The sequence below is a fragment of the Diplotaxodon limnothrissa genome, linkage group LG8 (assembly GCF_057381915.1).
Source record: "Diplotaxodon limnothrissa isolate DT_005_m linkage group LG8, D_limnothrissa_male_GT1.1, whole genome shotgun sequence".
NCBI lineage: Eukaryota > Metazoa > Chordata > Actinopteri > Cichliformes > Cichlidae > Diplotaxodon > Diplotaxodon limnothrissa.
The window spans coordinates 23597936-23618287 of NC_140603.1; the positions used below are offsets into that span (position 1 = coordinate 23597936).

Here is a 20352-nt window from a genome sequence, read left to right on the forward strand (position 1 = left end):
TTCCTTTGAAATCTTCATCGAGAAATTCACAATCACTGGAGGATCAATAACAACTGCTGTGGTGATCCCCCTGCTTTTCCCTCTGTACCACTGAATGAGTCATTTATCCCGTGAAGCGCAATATCTGCATTTACAAAATGAGTTGGCATGCATTTTTGTACAGATGTTCATATGCCTTAGAGGATCGATCCTAATCACTTTGGTGATCCCGCTTTTCTGAGAGAGCTTTAGCAATGACACATTTTTGGCTCCGGTGCTGCATTTAAAAGTCCCTTGCTATTTTCCCATATTCCATCTACTGCTTGCCGCTTTGAGTGACAGAAGAATGAAAACCATAATGTGCATTACATTTTCATTATTTTCTTTGAAAAGTCCCATAAAGAATTCAATATTTTTGTTTGACTACAGATATCAGAACTACGTCTTTGTTCCACCTTAATTTTGGTCTTTTTAATCTCCCAAGTTTTTCGCCAGGGACAAGTGGTCTGTTTTTGTTTGTTCTTTTGTTTTTAACTTTATCCCCATTTAATATAGAGAGCACACTTCCATGAAAGATGAGGACAGGCCAAGTCCATGAGGTTGTCTGTAAAACAAAGCCCACTTAAAAACTGCAGTTCCTGGTATGGCCACTTGAGGCTACCCCAAAAGGAATCCCTTCAGACTCCCCATAAAGAAAACTACTGAAGTTTAAAATTTGATCGACAAGTGTCCTGTCGCAAGCAGCTGTAGTGAATGACTGACTGTGCTCCTGTTGCATTTTAATAATGTTAGCTGATAATTGCTTGCAAAAACTTTGTGCTCCGGTTTTGGCAAATTCGAATCTAGAAAGCGATGCATAACTGGGAAACCACACCTATCTCTTCATGCCTTGTTTATATTGGTTATGTGTCATGTCTAAAAAGAAGCATAATTCACTATATGCAAATTGTGATGCCAAGTTTGAGAGACTGCAGAGGCTACGAAGCACTAGAATGGCTAGGGATGAAATTTTCAGGTATAGTAATGATTTGTTTGCCATATTATCATTCAAATATTCACACGCTAGCACACCACCTAGGTAAATAACCATTTGCACAACACCCATCGTTTTCCCGTACCAACTGCACTGATGCATATCTGTGCAAACAGCAGTAACTAGTATCTATGTGTCACGGTCCTGGGTCTCCTGACCCAGCGTTTTTAGTTCTTTGTGATTTTTGTATTATTGTACTTGTGTGTGATTTATTCTATGGCTTCTAGTTTTGATCCCTTGCCCTTCATGTCTCTCTGTGTCCCCTCTGTTCTGTGTAATTGTGTGTCTTTGCATGTTTGAGTTTCTTGTTTTCTGTCACTCTGCATTGTGCATTATGTTCTCATGGTTGGTTTTTTGTTACTCTCTCTAGTCTAGTCTCTTGTGTTCCCAGCTGAGTATTTCCCTGTGTATTTTGGTTCTTAGACCTCTGCCTTATGGTTTATGTCTCTGTATTTCTTAGTTGCTGTCTCCACTGTGTCAAGTTCGCGTCTCTGTGTGATACTTCCTGTTTTACTTTGATGGTCCGTGTCTCATGTGAATGCGTCCTGCTTTGCTTGTCTCGTCAGTCCTGATTTCTCCCAGCTGTGCCCTCCTTCTGTGTCTCATTCCCCTCGTTACTTCCCAGTGTATTTAAACCCTGTGTTTCTCTGAGTCAGTGTCGCGTTGTCCCTCTTGCTGTGTGGATCTCCCTGTGTGTCTCTCTGTGAGTTTTCCAAGTTCCCAGTTTAGATTAGTTTGTATGTTTTTTCCCTGCCAGCAAATAAAGCTGAGTTTTGAGTTCACCTCCCTGAGTCTGTGAGTCCTGCACTTTGGGTCCAACTCCTGCCTGCCGCACAGCGATTCATGACACTATGTATATTTATCTGTGGTTCACAAAGTCATTGTGCATGTCAACGCAGGAATGTGGCTCAGTGGTTAGCAGTGTTGCTCGACAGCAACAAGGTCCCAAGTTTGGAGCGAGATGAGTGCAACACCTTCTGTTCCGTTGCACAGGTTTGCTCGGAGACTTTTGATACAGTTTTTGTCCCTTCTAAGGTTTTACATGTCAATAAAAAAAAAAATTAAAAAAAAGATCTAGTCCTAACCAAGTCACAACGATGCATGGCATTACTACTCCATGTCATTATGTATTAAGCAAAAACAAAGCCACAATGTAGAAGCAGTGTGTGGAAAAAAAGGATTCACCCCATGATTCATTAGCATGCAAAACTGTTTTTATCAGCAATAACTTGGAAATGTTTTTCTTTACAGCTTTATCAGTCTCTCACATCATTGTGGAGATAAGTTGGCCCACTCTTCTTTACAGCGCTGCTTCAGTTCATTGAGGTTTGCAGGCATTTGTTTATGCACAGCTATCTCAACGTCCCACCAGGACGTTGCAACACCTTTATTCTTTTCTTTTTTTCAGCCATGCTGTTGTATTATTTCTGGTGTTCTTGGGGTCATTCTCCTGTTGCATGACCCATTTTAGCTCAAGCATTAGCTGTTGGATAGATGGCCTCACTCTGACACTAGAATTCGTGTCAGTGACTGCAGGGTGCCCAGATCCTGCAGCTGCAAAACAAACCCAAATTATCCCCACCCCATTATTGTGCTTCACAGCTGGTTGAGCTGTTTGTGCTGATATGCTCTGCTTGCTTTTCACCAAATGTGACTGTGTCTGTGTATGATGGCCAGACATCTATACTTTGGTGTCATCCATCTAAGAGACTTTGTTCTGGAAGTATACTGGTTTGTTCAGATGTGTTTTGCATATCTGGCAACCCTTCTAAATAAGCCATACCTGTTCGGTCATTTTCTAATTGTATTTTCATGAACTTTAATATTTAACTGAGGCCTGTAGAGTCTGAGATGCAGCTCTTGGGGTTTGTTTTGCAGTTCTTTGAGCACTACAGTGATCTTAGGGTGATTCTAGGAAGACTGGGTGTACTTAGTTTCTCCACACATTCCTTCATTTTGGGTTATTTTTGTTAAATAAATGATGGCACAGTGTCAAACATTGCTGTTCATCTGAGGCGGATTTTACTTGTTTATAAAACCTTGTTTGTAAAAATTACAGATTATAATTATCATGTCTTGATATGTAAAACCTTAAAATTTAAAAAGGGTGTAGTTTTTTCTTCTTCTTTTTTTTTTTTTTTTTTTACCATGACTGCAAGGCGTCAGTCCTTCTGCATTTCATGATGGCTGCTGCTTTACTTCAAATACCGCTGATAGTTTCTTTATCACATCTAAAGCCGCCAGTCATGCATGCTGTTCACTGTTGGCATTTTGAATGTGTGTCAGTGCCTACTTAAACATTTCCTACAGTTGTCTTTATCACTCACTCCGTTAATGGCTGGTAAAGTATTACTAGTAGTCACAAGTATTCTGGGAGGCAGAGGCCGCAGGTAAATACTCAAGTATTCCTGTCAGCTTTTCCTACCTTTATATGTATCTTTTGGTGTGTGCTTCCTAAATTCCCTGTAGGCGTAAATGGGAGAGTAAATGGTGTTCTGTCTTTATGTAATAATCCTGCGACTGACTGGTGACCTGTCCAGGATGTACCCTGCCTCTCACCCTATGACAACTGGGATAGGCTCCAGCCCCCTGGGCCCCCCAAGTTAGATGAGCAGAAGAAAATGGATGGATGGATGTTTGCCAGAACTAACAACAAAAACTCTCTTCTTGGAGAGCATCTGGGAGTATAATAGATTGGTTTGTATGCCTTAGGTAAGACTGAAGTTCATAAAGGAGATAGACCAAACGCCCTAGACAAAGAACGACCTCTATACACGATACAGATACAAATATACAGCATTATAAATACTGTGCCACTGCGTGGGGAACGCCTCAACCTTTACAAACTAAACATTAGACATTTTAAGAGGCACAATAGCATTGTCAACAGGAAGTTGAGATTGAAAGCAATGGTGCAAAGGTCTCAGGAGTTATTGGACCCAAAGGGTGCATCCAATAAGCAAAAGAGTCTTATTTAACTGACTGTTACTAGCAGACACACTGAGATTAAATATTCAACTTGACATAAACATAAGAAAATATGAGTCATTTGTTCCCCCCCCCCCCCCCCCCCCAAAAAAAAAACCCTGAACTCAAGCCCAGCTAGCTTTTTTTACAGCCTTCAGCTGCATCTCTTTTTTTTTTTTTTTTTTTTTTTTTTTTTTTGCCTGTCCCGTTTGGCTCTTTTGCCATCAGAATTGTTGTCTAAAGGCAAAGAAAGATGCCCAACGTATTTACTTTACCAAACTGACCATCCCAGCCTTGCCGTAATGGTCCATTTGATTCACCTTTTATTGTTTATTTTATTTTCACTTACTGAATACGGGACAGACTTGACTGGGGGAAAGAAGGGGAGAAAGAAAGAGGGAAAGAGAAACAGCTGAGAAGAGGGACGGGGGAGAAGGGCAAAAACCAAAAACCAACAGAACGGGCAGAGAAAAAAAATGCATATATCAATCACCTGGATCACCTGCTGAGAAAGAAAAAAGAAAGCAAGCAGAAGAGAACAAGAGTAATAGAATAAACAACATCACAATGATATATGGGAATATGACAGTAAATACTAAATGTTAAACATTATTGTGCAGCACATAAGATCAACAGAACACAGTGTGCTTTGAGGTAGGAGCCAAAAAGGGTGTAGTTTGTGGGTGTGATCACCCGTGTGTACACCTGTGAGCATGGACGCGCTTGTTTTTTTTTTTTTTTTTTAAAAGGTTCCTTCATGTAATAATCTGCTAGAGGGTGTGGGGGGGCCACAGCCCCGTCCTCCAGGGCGTGAAGCAGGTGTGGAGGAGATCAAAACTCCAGACATCCAGAGGCCCCCAGAACACAAGAGACCAAGGAAGACCAACAGAGGGGCAGCTGCGCCACTGTCCCGGAAAGAGCTGAGGAGAGTCCCAGATGAGGGCTCACTCAGCAGCCGCGGAGCAGAAGCCAGGGGGAGTTGCAGTGACGCGCCCGTGAGCTCCGCCGGCAGCCAGCTGCGCCTGAGTGACCGAGCCCCAGGCCGAGAGGCCGGGGGCACCCCACCTCCGAAGTGGCCCGAGCGAGCCCCAGGCTCCAGGCCCCGATAAGCGGCCGCCAAGGAGTGAGCCGGTGTGTACCTGGACGCCCATCCCCGGACACAAAGAACCACCAACGCACCGATGTCTGAGGGGGTCCGCCACTGGCAGGGGAAGTGGTGGTAGGGGGAGATAGGCCTCCAAACCTTGGAGGGCCTGAGATGTCCCCAGAGAGGTGGCGCCTGACACCCAACATGACATATAGACACAGACATACAGGCACACACAGATACAAACATCCATTCCCACCCTCATGCTCTCATATGCACTTACTCCACACTCAACCAACGTGGAGACAGACATAAAGAGACGCTGTACACACGATCACACTCCCCAAGCGTACTCTACAAACCGGGTCTAGGTGCCCCCGCCCCTGGAGGGGGGAACTGCACCCAGACCCAGGTGGTGTTTCCCTTTTCCCTGCGGTGGGGGGAGGCAGACCGCCCCGACTCCGCAGCAGCAGGAAGGCTCCACACTCCAGACCGCAGTCGGACGGCCAACTCCTCCTCCTAGTCCTAGCCCCCCTGCTCCAGCAGGTCGCAGAGAACAGGGGTGAGAGAAGACTCCGAACCTCCCTCCACCCGCTCATTGTAATGTTGATGCATGTGTGTTCTAAGGTGCATTTAAAACCCAGGAGGGCATGGAGCTACCTGCCAGAGAGCAGCAGGTAAGCGCATGGTCCCTCCTGCTAGCCCTCAATGTCTACGTGTATTTAAAATTGAGAGGTGGGCAACGATGCCAGGGGTGGGGTGTACACCCTGATGGTACTTTGGACTCCGTGTATCGTGCCCACCCCCAAGATCCTATATGTATGTGTAATGAGAGTGTGAGTAATGTGAATGTCTAAGTTGTGGGATAAAATTGAGGCAGAGGCAGCCAGAAGGGGACAGAGGGGGGGGTAGCCTCCTCTGCACCCTGGTGACATACCCCTACTCCAAGGCCCTGCATGTGTGGGTGGTTGTGGTGGAGCGGGAAGAGGGAGGCAGCTGGAGATGGGGAGGGAAGGAAGGGAGGGGCAAGTGACCCCTCCCTGGGGCCAGCTCCCCCGCTGACCCCAGTAGGCACCCCCATACTCCGCGACCCGCCAGGGAAAGGGGGCCCAGGCCCATCCAGACCGGGCCCAGTGCAGCAGCGCCGCCCGGCCCCACAGAGCCCGGGACAGTCCACCCAACCCCACCACAGAGAAAACTGCACCCACCCCACCATCCACTCATCTTCCAGACTACATAAGACAATAAACACCCAGGCTGAGATCTTCCTCCACCTCTCCTGTATCTCCCCCTCCTGCAGAGGCAGCTCCTGAGGAGAGGAAAGCTCCTGCAAGATGTGACAATCTCCCCCACCAGTTGAAGAGCCCCCCAGGTGGCTCGACGCACCGGCGGCACCCTGCTCCAGGGCTGGGCCCCCATGCACCCACCCGCCCACAACCCCGGCAACACACCAACCAGGACCCAAGCCCCCGAGGCCCGGTCCGGGTCCCAGCCCAGAGACGGAGCGCCCCCAGAACCTCACGCCCATCCCGGACCCACCCAGGGGCAGCCAGGCTACCAGGTCAGTAACCCACGTCCGTCAGCACAGACCCTCCCCTAGCCCCGCTGCACGCAGCCGCGAGGAAACAGTCACCAGAGAGCCAACAGAGCCCCTAACCGGACATGACCGCTACCCCGGGTTGAGCCCCCCAAGGAAGATGCCTCCGGGGAACCCCCCGACGCCCTAAGCCTGTCCCTACCCCCACACCAATCACAACTATGACCCCCCACCCCCACTAGGTGATGGAGCTGATCAAAGGAGCCCAGAGCAATTGATCTGATGTGGTGGCAGAGGCTGTATCAAGACTAATGTAATCTAATAGATAATTTCTATATTGGTTAGAATTAAGATTATTTTTATTTTTCCAGTTCATGAGGACTGTTTTCTTGGCTATGCATAGGGCAGTGAAAACCATATGGGCGATATTCTTTTCTGAAGTGACATTATCTAAGCTGCCTAACAAACACACTAAGGGGGAAGTTGGAATGTTACATTTCAGACACTTCGATAAGTCTTCACATATCTCGCGCCAAAACTTCTGAACTGGTGGACAGAACCAAAGAGCGTGGATATAATTGTCCGGTGAATTGGTTTGGCAGTGTGAGCAGTTGTTGGTAGACGTAAAGCCCATCTTGAACATCCGATGACCTGTATAGTGCACTCTATGTAATATTTTGTATTGAATTAATTGAAGACTGGGATTTCTAATTAGATGAAAGGTTTTTAAGCAAATCTGAGACCAGAAGTTTAGGTCTAAGTTAACTGATAAATCCGCTTCCCTTCAGCTGCATCTCTACTTTAGCACCATAAAAGCAACTATAATCAATATTTTACAGCAACAGTGAATTAAATGGGAATGTGAAAACAACTCATTGTTTAGCCGCCAAGTGTACTCTTTTAGTTTGCTCTTATATTGGTGTTGTTGGCCACAGCAGTGGGCTGTTTTCAGTGGGAAAAAAATCCTGTTCCACACAAAAGAGAGTCAGTCGAAGGAAGTGAAGCATTTAGCTGCTCAAGAGCCGCATCACATTTTGTCTGCAGCAGAGAAGTTTTATCAAAACACATCACCATAGACACTTTTTGAAATAACCAGGACAAAGGACATGACAGAATTTGTAAAACCTGTTCAGTCCTGCTCATTAAAAGGTTTTTGTGCCATAAGCTAAAATCATAGGAAGAAGATTTGAAGATCTAACTCTAGGCAGATGATTGAGAATCAGTATGTGAACACGTGGCTCAGACTGACAGCTGGTGCAAACATGTGAAACTTTAGCCACGTTAAAATCGATGTAATGAATGCACGAAATGTTTGGGAAGAGATCAAAATAGAGCCAAAGACATTTATTTTTTGTTTGCGTCCAGAGGGAAACACTTAAAAAATGAAATTTTAATGAATGTCACTTATTTTTTGAGGGGGGGAATTTCACAACGTGACACAGAGAGGCAAAGTGAATCCAAATCTAATCAGAAAACAACACAAGGTCATTGACAGAGTGATCAGTCAAGTGGAGCAAACAAATCCGGTAAGGGGCAGGCGTAAGGCAAAAATCCAAGTACAACCCAAAAAAAGTCACACATACAAGGAGATCAATAATAACACCATGAGAGAACACGAGGAATCCCACAAACTGCAATGCTCACCTTTAATGCTTGAAATGCAAGAAATACAAAACAAACTGGTAACTGAGGAGTGCATGGCAGGACGTATCGGTACAGGCGAAGGTTATTGGGTAATTGTAAACAAGTTTAAGGAACAACACGGGTGAGGGGGAGGTGTACAATCACAAAGAAAGGAAAACTAACCAAGACAGGAGATAAACATATAGATGAAACTTTACTCTCTGTATGACTTGATTCCTGATTCCATTAATTCCAGCCGTACAGACCTGTACTATAACATTGCCTCCACCATGTTTGACTGATGATGTGGTATGCTTCAGATCATAATCTGTTTCCTTTTCATAATTTTCTCTTCCCATCAATATGTAACAAGTTCATCTTGCTTTCAGAGAATTGTTTTCAGAGCAGTTCGGGCTCTTTTAGATGTTTTCTGGAAAAGTCTAATCTGACCTTCTGGTTTTTAAATGTACCCAGTGGTTTGCACCTTGTTGTAAACTCTCTGGGTTTACATTCAGGAAAGCTTCTTCTGATTGTAGACTTCAACGCCTGCTTCCTCAAGAAGAACCAAGAACCTCCAGAGTGTTCTTGACTCGGTGTTGTGAAGGTATTTTTGTTAACCATGGAAATAATTCTGTGATCATCCACTGTAGTTTCTTTGGTCTTTTCAGGCCTTTTGATGTCACTGAGCTGGTCAGTGCATTCACTCGTTTTAAAGATCTACGAAAGTAAATGATTAAATTACAGATTTAACCACTCCTAACGTTTTTTAATACCTTTCTGATATGTTCATTTAGTTTTTCAGCTTTTTTTGACATGTATTTGGACGTCATATTGAGAGACGTTGTTCAACACTTATTTTATGGAAATAAAGCAAACAGGACTTACCTGACCATGAAACTGGTCGTCAGGCAGATATTCAGTTACTTTTGAGCCTCTGAAAATGGGGGGCTATTTATAAAAAGCTAAAATCTTCAATTACACCTTAGCTATTTGATTTAAAATCCATTGTGACCATGTACAGAGGCTCTACTACACTAATAGGAAAACAAATGCATCATTGTCCTTAAACTTGGACTTTTTAATTAAAGTTTTTTTTTAAATATTTCTTTAAATAAAAATGATCGTTAGGAGGAAAAAGAAAGAGCTGCATCACTTCTTTCTGGATTTTGTAAAGACCAAAAACACAAGCTAAAAGTGGCCTTAACTACAACAAATTATAGATAATGTTGCTCGATAACCGATGTGTAAATAAGGAACTGCTGGCTAACAAGTCTGTCACATGTTCCACTGCAGAAGAAGGCGTTGATAGATTGTTTAGAAAAGCCTCATAGGAGCTTTTTTTGTCAGGAATGCTTCCTTCTCCTTAATCATTTCTTAAAATCTTCCTTCCTTCTTGCATGCTTGCTTTTCTTTGTTTGCATTTCCTTTTGACGTTTGTGTCTTTGGCTTTCTTGTGTCGGCAGATCTTAATGAAAACACGAGGCTTTTAAATGACACACACAAAAAAAGAATTCTGCTCTTCCCTTTAACATTTTACTTCCAGTTAAACTGCAAATGCTGGACTTTTATTTTATTGCAGCACTGCAGCGAGTTTGTAGGTAGTTTACAGGCGTTGCCATTCATTCGTGGCCTAAAAAACCCCTTACTCACCACATATGTATGTGCATATGGTAATGTTTGAACTCATGTGCGTGTCTGCTACAGTCTGAAGTTCAAATACTGTGCAGTCCTGTTTGCTGGCTGAAGGGACACGGTGACACCTGAGAGTGTTAGAGGGTTTGGTCCGAGTCCACGCTGTTACAGTAAGCCATTTGGCATCTGAGCTTCTCTGCCGGTACGCTTGTGCAGCTGTGAATGAAGAGAGAGGGGGGAGAAAGTACAAGTTAAACAATGTGCCTAATACAACGTGCCTTTTACAAACAGTTTAGTTACTTTGGGGTAATCTCAGTTAGCCATATGAGTATTTCCAGTCAGTCAGAGACACACCCAGGATTTCCAGGGTGATAAGTGATGATTTATGCGAAAGTAAAGATCATCACTAGAGGTTTTGAGTGCTGCAGAGAGCGTAACTGTACAGCACGGATGATTGGTAGTAGGCTTGGAGGAATATTGTGTTTGTTTGGATGTGTTTGTGATGCGTCACTGTCAGTGAGTACAAGTGAAGGCGCTTTGTGCACACACAAACAAAACACATACATGCACTTGTGCATTTAACTGCATGTATTCTTTCCCATATGGTTTTTATTGATCCCCATCGCTGTTATACCCCTTCTGCTCCCTCTGCTTCTCTCCGTCTCTGTCTGTGTGCACTGATGGTGAAGGAATGATGGAATGCTGGAGGGTAAATGTCTGGTTTCCTGGAAGCTGGTCTGGCTTTATCAGAAGCGGCTGTGACAATACTCGAACTGATGGGCCAACCCCAACGCCTTTCCTATAAGCACCGATCAGGCAAGAAAAAGCCTTACTGGAAGAAATAATCAGCAGTCCAAGGGGCCTTTCCTGGAAGATGGTTGTGACTTGCTAGTTGTAGAGTACAGTCCTAACCTTTTAATATTCTTTCCTCCTTCTATGCGTGTTGTGGCTGACTTTGGCAAGAGCGCAAAAATGACATAAAACACAAAAGAAGCTGCAGATAGCACACTTCAATTTTGATCAGGCTCCAGGAGTAAAACTGGCTTACATTTTGAAAAGTATTCCTCTTATTGCTCAACTTGCTTCTCACTTCCTTATGCTGCATTAAAACACAGCATTAAAGTTATGAGAGTGGACAGCTTCAAATACCTCGGAGTTCACATCACGCAGGACCTGTCATGGTCCTGTCACATCAACACCGTGGTGAAAAAGGCCCGACAGCGTCTCTACCACCTCAGACGCTTGAGAGACTTCCAACTGCCCTCCAAGGTGCTCAGGAACTTTTACTCATGCACCATAGAGAGCATCCTGGCGGGAAACATCTTAACCTGGTTCGGGAACAGCACCATGCAGGACAGACGAGCTCTACAGAGGGTTGTGCGGTCAGCTGAGCGCACCATCCGCTCCGAGCTCCCTGACCTGCACTCAATCTACAGCAGGCGGTGCTGGACCAAGGCCAGGAAGATCGTGAAGGACCTCAGCCATCCCAACAATGGACTGTTCTCTCTGTTGAGGTCAGGAAAGCAATTCCGCTCCCTGAAGACCAACACAGAGAGACTGAGGAGGAGCTTCTTCCCGCAGGCGATACGGTCTCTCAATCACACCACCACACAGTACTGACCCACACATATGGTTCTTACACACACACTGGACTTTCTGGACATTGTTTTTGCACAACACTGGTCACTATATTCTTCATTTCCAGTTAATACTTGTACAGCTGCTGTTATTGTGTATATATTTATTTATATTTAGATTTCTTCATACATTCTTATATAGTTCTATATTGTGTATTTTGTTGTACAGTTATTTTATTTTCAACTTTAATTTATATATTTTATCTTATTCTTCCCAGTTAAATTTACCCTTCATTCTAATTTGTGTTGTACAGTTATTTCATTTTTAACCTTAATTTATATTTTATTCCTTCCTAGTTAAATTTACCCTTTTTAATTTTTCATATTTATTTCCTATCTTATTCATAGCCTTTTCCTTTTTTGTTTTCTTTAGGTCACGAGCAGTTGTCCAAGCATTTCACTACATATCGTACTGTGTATGACTGTGTACGTGACAAATAAAATTTGAATTTGAATTTGAATTTGAGAGGCAATGCCCGAAACGTTGGTGCGAGTGTTTTGATTGTTGGGTTGGGGGGGGTTCTCCAAATGGAGCTCAGTTGTTTGAGACCCGGGTGTTGTGTTTGGCGGGGACACTGTTGACAACTGTTGAGCTGGACACAGCAAGTCATAACCCGAAAAAAATGAATCACGGTGGAAAGACTTTCTGTGAGTGTGTGAGATTCACGACGCACAGGCAAAATATTCCAGCGCCACTCACTAGGCAACTATGGGGAACATAAGATGAGTCACAGCGAGCTGAGCTGGCTTATTTGAACAATGTGTTGTGTGTAAAACTGGATTGTTCTGGTTGGATTTTGGGAAGAAGGCTCACTCATTTTCTGTTTGTCTCCTAACCTACGTCATCCTTCTCTCCAAGTGCCCACTCAGTTTTCCTCTCATAAACAAATAGTGTCATCTGCACTCGCGCACAGACGCACACCAGCGTCCAAACAGCAACCCTGGATGCGTTTTTTCCTGGAAGTGTCAAGGCAAAAAATGAGGAACCGAGTTTTTGAATCATTGTAATTACCTGTACTGAGGTGAGCTGTAAAAACAGTTATTAAACATTAGCCTGTGATTCCCACAGAGGTCTTAGGTTGGCTCGAGTCCAGAGAGATGTGTGTAGCACTGGCGGCTGGCCCAGTGAGGTAGACGAGGTTACTCCTCTATTTTTTAAGGGATGTGAGGGAGATCAAAATATAACTGCTTAATCTCATCTTGAACATAGGAGAGAGGAGATAAGTAGAGAAAAAATAATGTTGGTTTTAACCTTTTGGACTTGACCAGAGTCGCTTTGCATGACTCATAGTTCAAAATAATCCTCGTTTATCTTACACTGGGCTGTGGTGCAGTTCCTTTAAGCCACCTTTCAAACAAAAGGTTTGAACAGGAGAGCAGAAAAGAGCCTGAAGCCTTCAATTTTAGCTCACAAGGCTTAAATGTAGAAACTTTGGCCATATTAAAATGAGGATCCACCATTTTTACAGCACATGTATGACATAAAAAAAAAAAAATCAGGAAAATCTCCCAGGTCCTCCTTATCTGATTTTAATATTCTCTCAGCATCTTTTATTTCTTGTTTTAAGCAATTATTTCCTCTTCAGGACTCCCCTACCTCACACACTCCCTCCTTCTGAAACACACATTAACACCAGGCAAGAGCCGTAAAAACTCAACTCAATTAAAGTGCCTCTTTCCTGGAAGCCAGCCTCAGACAGAGCACAAGGTATGCAGGGAATGGGAACCATATCTGTGTGTGTGTGTTCGGGGAAATGAGGGGGGGGGGGGGGGGGGGGGGTGTAGAAATGAAGAAACTCACCTCCTGCTTAATTTTACCAACAGGCGCAATCTAGCTTGACCAACCACTTACGCACACACACACTCTGCTTTGGCTGCGCACTAAAAGACAAAAAAACTAAAACCACAGACGATCATAAATCTCCTCCACGTGGACCCTTTCACCTATTTGACCTCAAACACACACACATATCCATACACACTCCCTGGAGGACACCATCCTCTTTCAGCCCCTCAGGCAGGATGTATAAAACCCCACTGCATTCCTTTCCAGTTAGGTCCAGCCCAAAGTGAGCTCTCCACACAGTGACTGCTGTGTCAAAGTGTGCATGCATGACGTTGACCTAAACCCTCTCCTTCTGGGAAACCCTTTGTTACTGTGCCATGTGCACATCAGCTGTGCCCTCCCTCCATCCTTTCCTTCCATCCTTCCCTATACGTTCTCCAATCCCTGTGGAATTTATCCACAATCCTCTGGCAAAGAAACGGAGAAGCGTGGATCGGAGCAACTTTAACCCGGTGATGAATGTGCGTCCTCCTCGTGTGCTGCTGCTCACTCTTTTTCAAAGTGTGCCGACTGAATAAACACTGCTTTGTTTAACTAGGAAATCCCAATTGTAAGTAAATAGTCTTGCTGTGAGGCCAGGAATTGCTGGAATAAAAACCATTTTACAATTTATTAGAGTAAATTAAAAGTGTGTGCAGTCAATATTGAATTGGTGGAAGTTCAAAAGAAGAAAAACAAAACAGTAAATTAAGACACAAGGCAAATGCATTGACTTTTGTAAAAATAGTGCTTTTTAATATAAATTATTGAAATATTTTAGAAATATAAATATGTGCAACGTTCCTTTTCATTTATTTCTGTAATGCTTTGTCATTCCAGGTATTACAGCTTGTATTGCCAGACTAGTGGCCAGCCTGTTGCGAGAGAGTCTTTATAAAAGACAATATGATTCACATACACGTGGTCCACCGGTGCAACACATGTTTTTAAAAAAAAAAAAAAAAGAAGAGAGTTGGTGTTGATGTGACCCAGATTTGACCAAAAAAAAAAAAAAGTGTGCCGCCCTCGCCTCGAGTGGCCATGTGAGCTCAAACAGACAAAAACATAAAAGGCTGCCACTCCAATATGGATCACAGGTACGGGTCAAACAGCAAAAGCACTTCCTTTTTTTGATCAAATCTAAGTTTTGAATTCTGGTTTACAAAAGGCTGTTTTCTTTTCTTTTTTAAGAATCACTTGAGGGAAAAGTGTAGTGTATCCTTAACATTCAGACAAGTCCAACTGTTCACTTCTCCTCCTCCAGAGGTTATGATGGAAAAGTAGACAAAAAAGTAAAAAATACAAATCCTTTCTGAAGTTACAGGAGAAGGCAGACAGATATTCAAACACACTGGGGCATTTTAACAAATAGAAATGAGCCGGAGATGATAATCCAAGACAGAAATAAGACTCAGCTAAAATCTTTTTCCCCCTCACACAGGGCAGTTATATTTACAGGAGCGGCGTCCTGTTGTGCTCTATCATTTCCTCTTATCGGAGTTTTTGTTTAGCTGTATACCAGTATGTCTCCTCCCACCTTTCTCCCCCAAGTCTACCCCTCCTTTTCAGTTTCCTTCTCCCAATCCCACTCCTCCCTCTGCTTTAAAATCCTCGCCCTCTCCGCATCTTTGGGATCATCACCATTATCATCATTCCCCCAAGGAGCTTTACAGTGTCGCTGACATTTTTCCAGCCAGTCGGGATAAAAATAAGGTCTGCTGTTTTGTTTGGTCCCATGCCAGGGCTTTTGTCCCGGTAAAAAAGCTTTTGTCTCGGCAAGAGCGGCCTGTTTTCTGTCACTGTCAAAGCATACATGCATCTCTGAAACAAAAAGGCAGGGGGAGGGGGGGCTGGGCAGTCAAATGGTTATGGATCAGGAACAAGGAACACATAGGAGAAGAAAATGCTTAGTAATTATTTTTTTTAACCTCCCCCCATCCCCCCAAAACTCCCATGCTAACAAAACCTTCATGTGGTCTATACCTGTGCGTGTGTTTGAGGGTGTGGGTGTGTGTTTGCATATGTGGAGCTAGAGTGCATGACCATCCCACTCCCCCTCTATGAGGCAACACTTGCGGGAAGCAGCAATGGAAATGTGTGCACCACCACAACACAAACACACTCACACACACACTCACGCTCAGACAAACAAATCCTGTGCGTTCTCTGTACAGGGCCCCCCTCGTTTGGACTTTGCCTTTTCTCTGAAACCCCCCACCCCCCACTCTCTCTACCCACTGCCGTTTGTCTGTCCAGTTGTAAATGTCACGCAGACAGCAGCAGCTTTGAAGCACATTAAACCCACCAAAATATCACTGGTGGTGCATTGATCATGCCTTTCGCTGCCATCGTTAATATTGACCAGTCAGGTTAATCTTCTACGAGGCACTGCTCTGCGTCTCAGTCAGTCATAGGAAACGTTGACCTTTGACCTCAGGCTTCATCTGCCACTCACTTGAGTGGTCAGTGTTTTTGTTTTTGTGTGTTTTTGCAAAGCAGGACGGACGAGGTAATCGTCGGTTACCCAAATCACACTCCTCATCCCCAGAAGGTCAGCGGGTGACCCAGAGTAGATCAGTGATCAGCTGATTCTGGAAAACTGACCTCATGTTAGCACTTAAGGTTCAGTCTGGTCAGTTTATGTCCACACAGACAATCTCGCATTCACCGAGAGCTGGTCCGTGCTGTAATCCTGGCACTTGGTCCATGCAGTAGAACCTGTCGCAGTTCCTGTCAGTCATATAGGAGCATCATACTCCTCCAGGTAGTCTCTAAGTGTGTCCGGGAGCTGCTCAGTCCGCTCAGACGCCCCCAAGCCCTGATTGTTCAGCGTCCTCCTGCACATGTGCTGCAGGCTGGAGAGACAAGTCGAGAGGGGTCGACGCAATTCCAGTGGGATTTTCTCCCCACCGGTATGGATCAGATAAACATTGTGTGCCTTTGTTTTTGTCTCTCCTGGATTGTCCCCACTCGCCCGTTCCTTGGTCCCTTCAGTATCTTGCCCCTTCCCCATGTAGTGCGCTACGAGTTTCAGCACACAGTCAAATTGCGGGAGCTCCTGGGTATTTTGGGGGTCTGGCTGTAGGAAGAAGCCTCCTCCCTCACTGTGGATTCGCAGATTCTTGGTTCCCTTAGTTGTCTGGACAGAGAGTGTGAAGAAGTGGTGGTGGTCTGAGGAGTCACGGACCAGGAAAGTGCCAGGGGGTTGAGAGCGTAGCAGGGAGCTGGCTTCCCGGCCTCCGACAGCTCCCCAGTAAAAGCCACTCTGCTGAAGCTTATGCAGTGCACGCATCACCTGAAACGGGTAAAAAAAAAAAAAAGCCATGTTGAATTTCCAAGAATGCCAAAGAAACCACACACACAAAACGTAATAGTTTAGCTAACTCCTCAGATGTGACTGACCTGCTGGTAGTGTTCATGCGAGCTGAAGGGCTTGAAATGATGCGGGGTAAAGTTCGACCCCTGAACCCTGCCCTCTGGAGAGGTGATGCTGCTCATGGCAAGGGGGTTGTGTCCTGCAAAGGTTACCATGGCCATGCCATGGCCCCCTGCCTCTCCCTGCTGATCGAGAGGCAGGGGGCCCAGAAAAGGAGCGCGGGATTGGACAGGTGGAAGAGAGTCGGCAGCAGAGCGAGAGGGGAGACGAGGGGGGGAGCGGGGTGAGGATGGCGGGGTCACACACCGGGTCCAGGGCCCCGGGGAAGAGGAGTCTGATGCATCCAGAGAGGGGCTGGTAGAGAGCACCTATACACAGCTGGAGGGAGACAGTGAGCAAAGATTAAGCACTTCCAGCTATATATAACCTCATCTTGGCTTGCAAATATAGAGCCATAGAGCCTCATTTGAATTTCACTCCTGCATAGGCAGTGAGAAATAAATGGCCACTGTGCCACACTGAAGCTCTCAGTTTACCCCCATAAAAATGCAGTTATGGCGACTGTAACAAATGCATATGGCATGAGCGGGCAGCGAGCAGGCAGGTTATATTTAGTTTAAATGAATGCACTGCTTACTCGTGCTGCTGCACCGTGCAGCCAGACAGCAACTGGATCCTGATTGCTTTCAATTGTCTTCGATCGGGCGCACCGCAACAAGGGATTTCTGAATCGGGGTCACTGTGAAAGAGTCCAGCCAGCGCAATTTTTTTCTTCTATTAACCCCCTCCATTTCTCTTTGCTAAATAGCTGTATTCCTGCTCGGAGGCCCCGTTCTCCGGTTTCACGATGACTGAAAAGGTGTCCCGTCTGGTTCTGGTTTCCCAAGATACCCTGCAGGCTCTACGGGAATTGGAAGTCGGCTTCACCGGACAGTGCAGGCGCCATAGCGACTCAGAACTGCTACGGAGCCACTGGCGTTAAACTCGGTCCACTACTGATGATACTGCGAACCCCCCGAGCATTAACACTTTTAGGACCGTCTTCAGCGAGAGCCCGAGCTGCTAAATAAAACCACAGCGCTTTAAAGTGCCCCATACCCCAGTTTTCTGTCATTTTGCCTACTTTAAGACGATGACCAGCGAACCGCTTTTAAATGTTTTAACTTACCTTGTGGATACACACAGCCCAGCGCCGCAGCCGCTCGTCGCCAAAAGAAAAGATACGCAAACTACCCGAAAGTAGTGCTTGAAAAAATATTAACTCAGGCATTAAAATCCATAAAAAAAGTATCCAAAAGAGCGTGTGGGTTTCCTTACCGAGCAGAGGAATGTGTCGGCAGCGGTATCTGCCGGAGAACTCCCCGTGTGTGTGTGTTGGGGGAGGAGGGGAGGGGAGGAGGTTTACTGGAGGTTGTTTCCAGTGAGTAAAGCCGATGTTCGTAAAGCTCCGCCCCCCTCCGTTCAGAGGTTCTTCCAGTAAACACACGAACGCACGCTCACGCACGCAAAAGAACACACGCGCGGGCTCGCGCCCGCTCTTGGCGGATCGCCAATAAATAATCAGCGTGACCTTTACCGGGCTGTTTCCTGGTACTGCTGCTGGATTCCCTTCTCGACAAGGTGAAAAAGTTAAAAGCTCCACATATGGCACAATATAAAACCGCAGCTATGGCTCATGTTTTAGAGACATACTCCACATATTCTCGCTATAATAACTAACCATAATATGCTTGTACATGCACTGCAGGACCCTTCTTTTTTTCTGCATTCATCTAACACTCAGATCTGCCGTTAAAGCATTAAAAATCCTCAGTTCCATATAAAATAATGCATCCAAGTGTTGATATCTATGTAGAAATCAGCATTTCCCCCGAAAATATGGGTTATATAAACATATTCACACCCGTAGAAGACATTTTGTTCTTTCTCCCTAAAGGAAAATCAGCAGGATTGTAATAAAAATCTTATTTACTTTTTTTTTGTTTTTAGCAGGGTTACTTTTACTGATGCAGAAGATTGCCAGGATTACCAGGAAAATGCACAGACTTCTGTTAAAGACTTAAACAAAAAATATCTTAATGTATGCAAATATTATTCTTAGTTTTAATACATATCAGGTCTCAGTAATCCCAGATAGGTAGGAGAAGTATTATTATTTTTTTATTTTTAAAAAAGCACCCCTAAATTTGTATCTAGGTGAAAAGTTGTCATAATGCTGTGAATTAAAGTACTCGTATCTATTCAATATTTAATCTGCTGAGGTTGAGTAAAGACTCAAGTATTTTAAAACTGTACCGCAGTGAATGTTACTCTACTATTTATTAAATTTGCTGTAGTTTGTTTGGACAAACACAGAATACAAAAGCACATGTGCACAAATTAAGAAAAAAAGCACAGGTAGAATTTTTTTTTAGGTGTTTCACTGAAATAATCAAGTAACCTACTTTCAAGGTTTATGTCTATTTCCTTGTGCTGTTACAAATCTCTCTGCTGAGTTTCCATAAACAAAGCCTTACCTTAAGGTCAGATATTTTCAAGCTATTCAGCATCAACATGGGCTGTCATTGCATTCTCCCTTCTCTTTCTTAACAGCATGAAGGATAAATAGCATCTGACCTACAACAAACTGGCTTATGTTTAAAGATAGGGGTCCCTCAGTCCGCTGTGTCGTGTCCGTGTCAGGAAACATCTGACTTACTGCAAATGCTCTTGAGCAACAGCCTACAGTGTTGCTTGAGCATGCAAATGCCCTATATGTAATGAAAGGTTGAAAGAGTGACTCGTTTTAAATTAAGAGCCAAATCTGTAACTTTAGAGGAGAAAAAGGTTTAAATTTACTCTGAAAAATAGTGAGAATCAATTACAAATGCTATGATTACTGGTCTTTCTTTCTAATATGTTCATTAACAATCCAAGAACAAACATAGGCTGTAAGGCCATAAAAGATATCAACTCATATTTAAAGTGTTTTGAAATCAATAAAGCAGTAAAGTTAGATAGTAGTCCTGATTGTTCTCCATATCATTCTACTGAAACGTACTGCTGCGAGTATTGTTGTTATAAGACAGCAGTAATGAAGATTCTCATGTGCTATGAGCCTTCCAAATATAAACACATACACACACATTTATCAGTCGGCTGAAACAATGCACATCATGCATTGCATGACTGAAAATCTTCAAGGCACACCTTTAACAGGTAACTGAACAGGAAGATGTGTTACCAAAAATATATCTTTAAGCTTTTCTGTGGTCACATATGTCTTTTTTAAAGAGTGCCTTGGTGGTTAATTTAAAAATGGAGCATAAATAATTTGCAGGTCATTAAAAGACACTTAAAATCACCCCCAAAATCACAGAAAAACAGATCCCAAACCAGCGATATTTAATTTATTTAATTAAAAGAAAAGCACCTTACCTATTACAGTAGGGTCTTATTATTGTAAGGTCTTTACCTTTCAGTTTAAAGCGCCTTCAGGCAAATGTTGTTGTGCTTTGAAGCAATACAAATACAACTGAATTGAACTGAATTGAAGTTGCTTGGCACGGTTTGAGCTGTCACTACAATCTTGTGTACTGCACAGTGTAGAAAGCGTCTGTGTATGTGAACTGAGAGGGGTGTCTATAAAGTTTTTTCAAACTCGCAGTGCTGCAGCA

General features: G+C 44.1%; 1 protein-coding gene across 4 annotated transcripts; it reads right to left on the minus strand.

Annotated features, from left to right (window-relative positions):
- Positions 1-14059: 14059 nt before the first annotated feature.
- Positions 14060-18075, minus strand: socs3b (suppressor of cytokine signaling 3b). Of its 4 annotated transcripts, XM_085361529.1 has the most exons (4): positions 17865-18068; positions 17334-17755; positions 16723-17074; positions 14060-16615 (listed from the first exon to the last, which is right to left on the minus strand). In XM_085361529.1, the coding sequence occupies exons 3-4, from the start codon at positions 16855-16857 to the stop codon at positions 16058-16060; spliced, it is 693 nt and encodes a 230-aa protein (XP_085217655.1). In that variant the 5' UTR covers positions 16858-17074; positions 17334-17755; positions 17865-18068; the 3' UTR covers positions 14060-16057. The 4 variants fall into 4 exon arrangements, with proteins under 4 accessions (XP_085217655.1, XP_085217657.1, XP_085217656.1 ...); XM_085361531.1 differs by lacking the exon at positions 17334-17755 and having other exon boundaries at positions 18014-18075; XM_085361530.1 differs by lacking the exon at positions 17334-17755.
- Positions 18076-20352: the final 2277 nt, after the last annotated feature.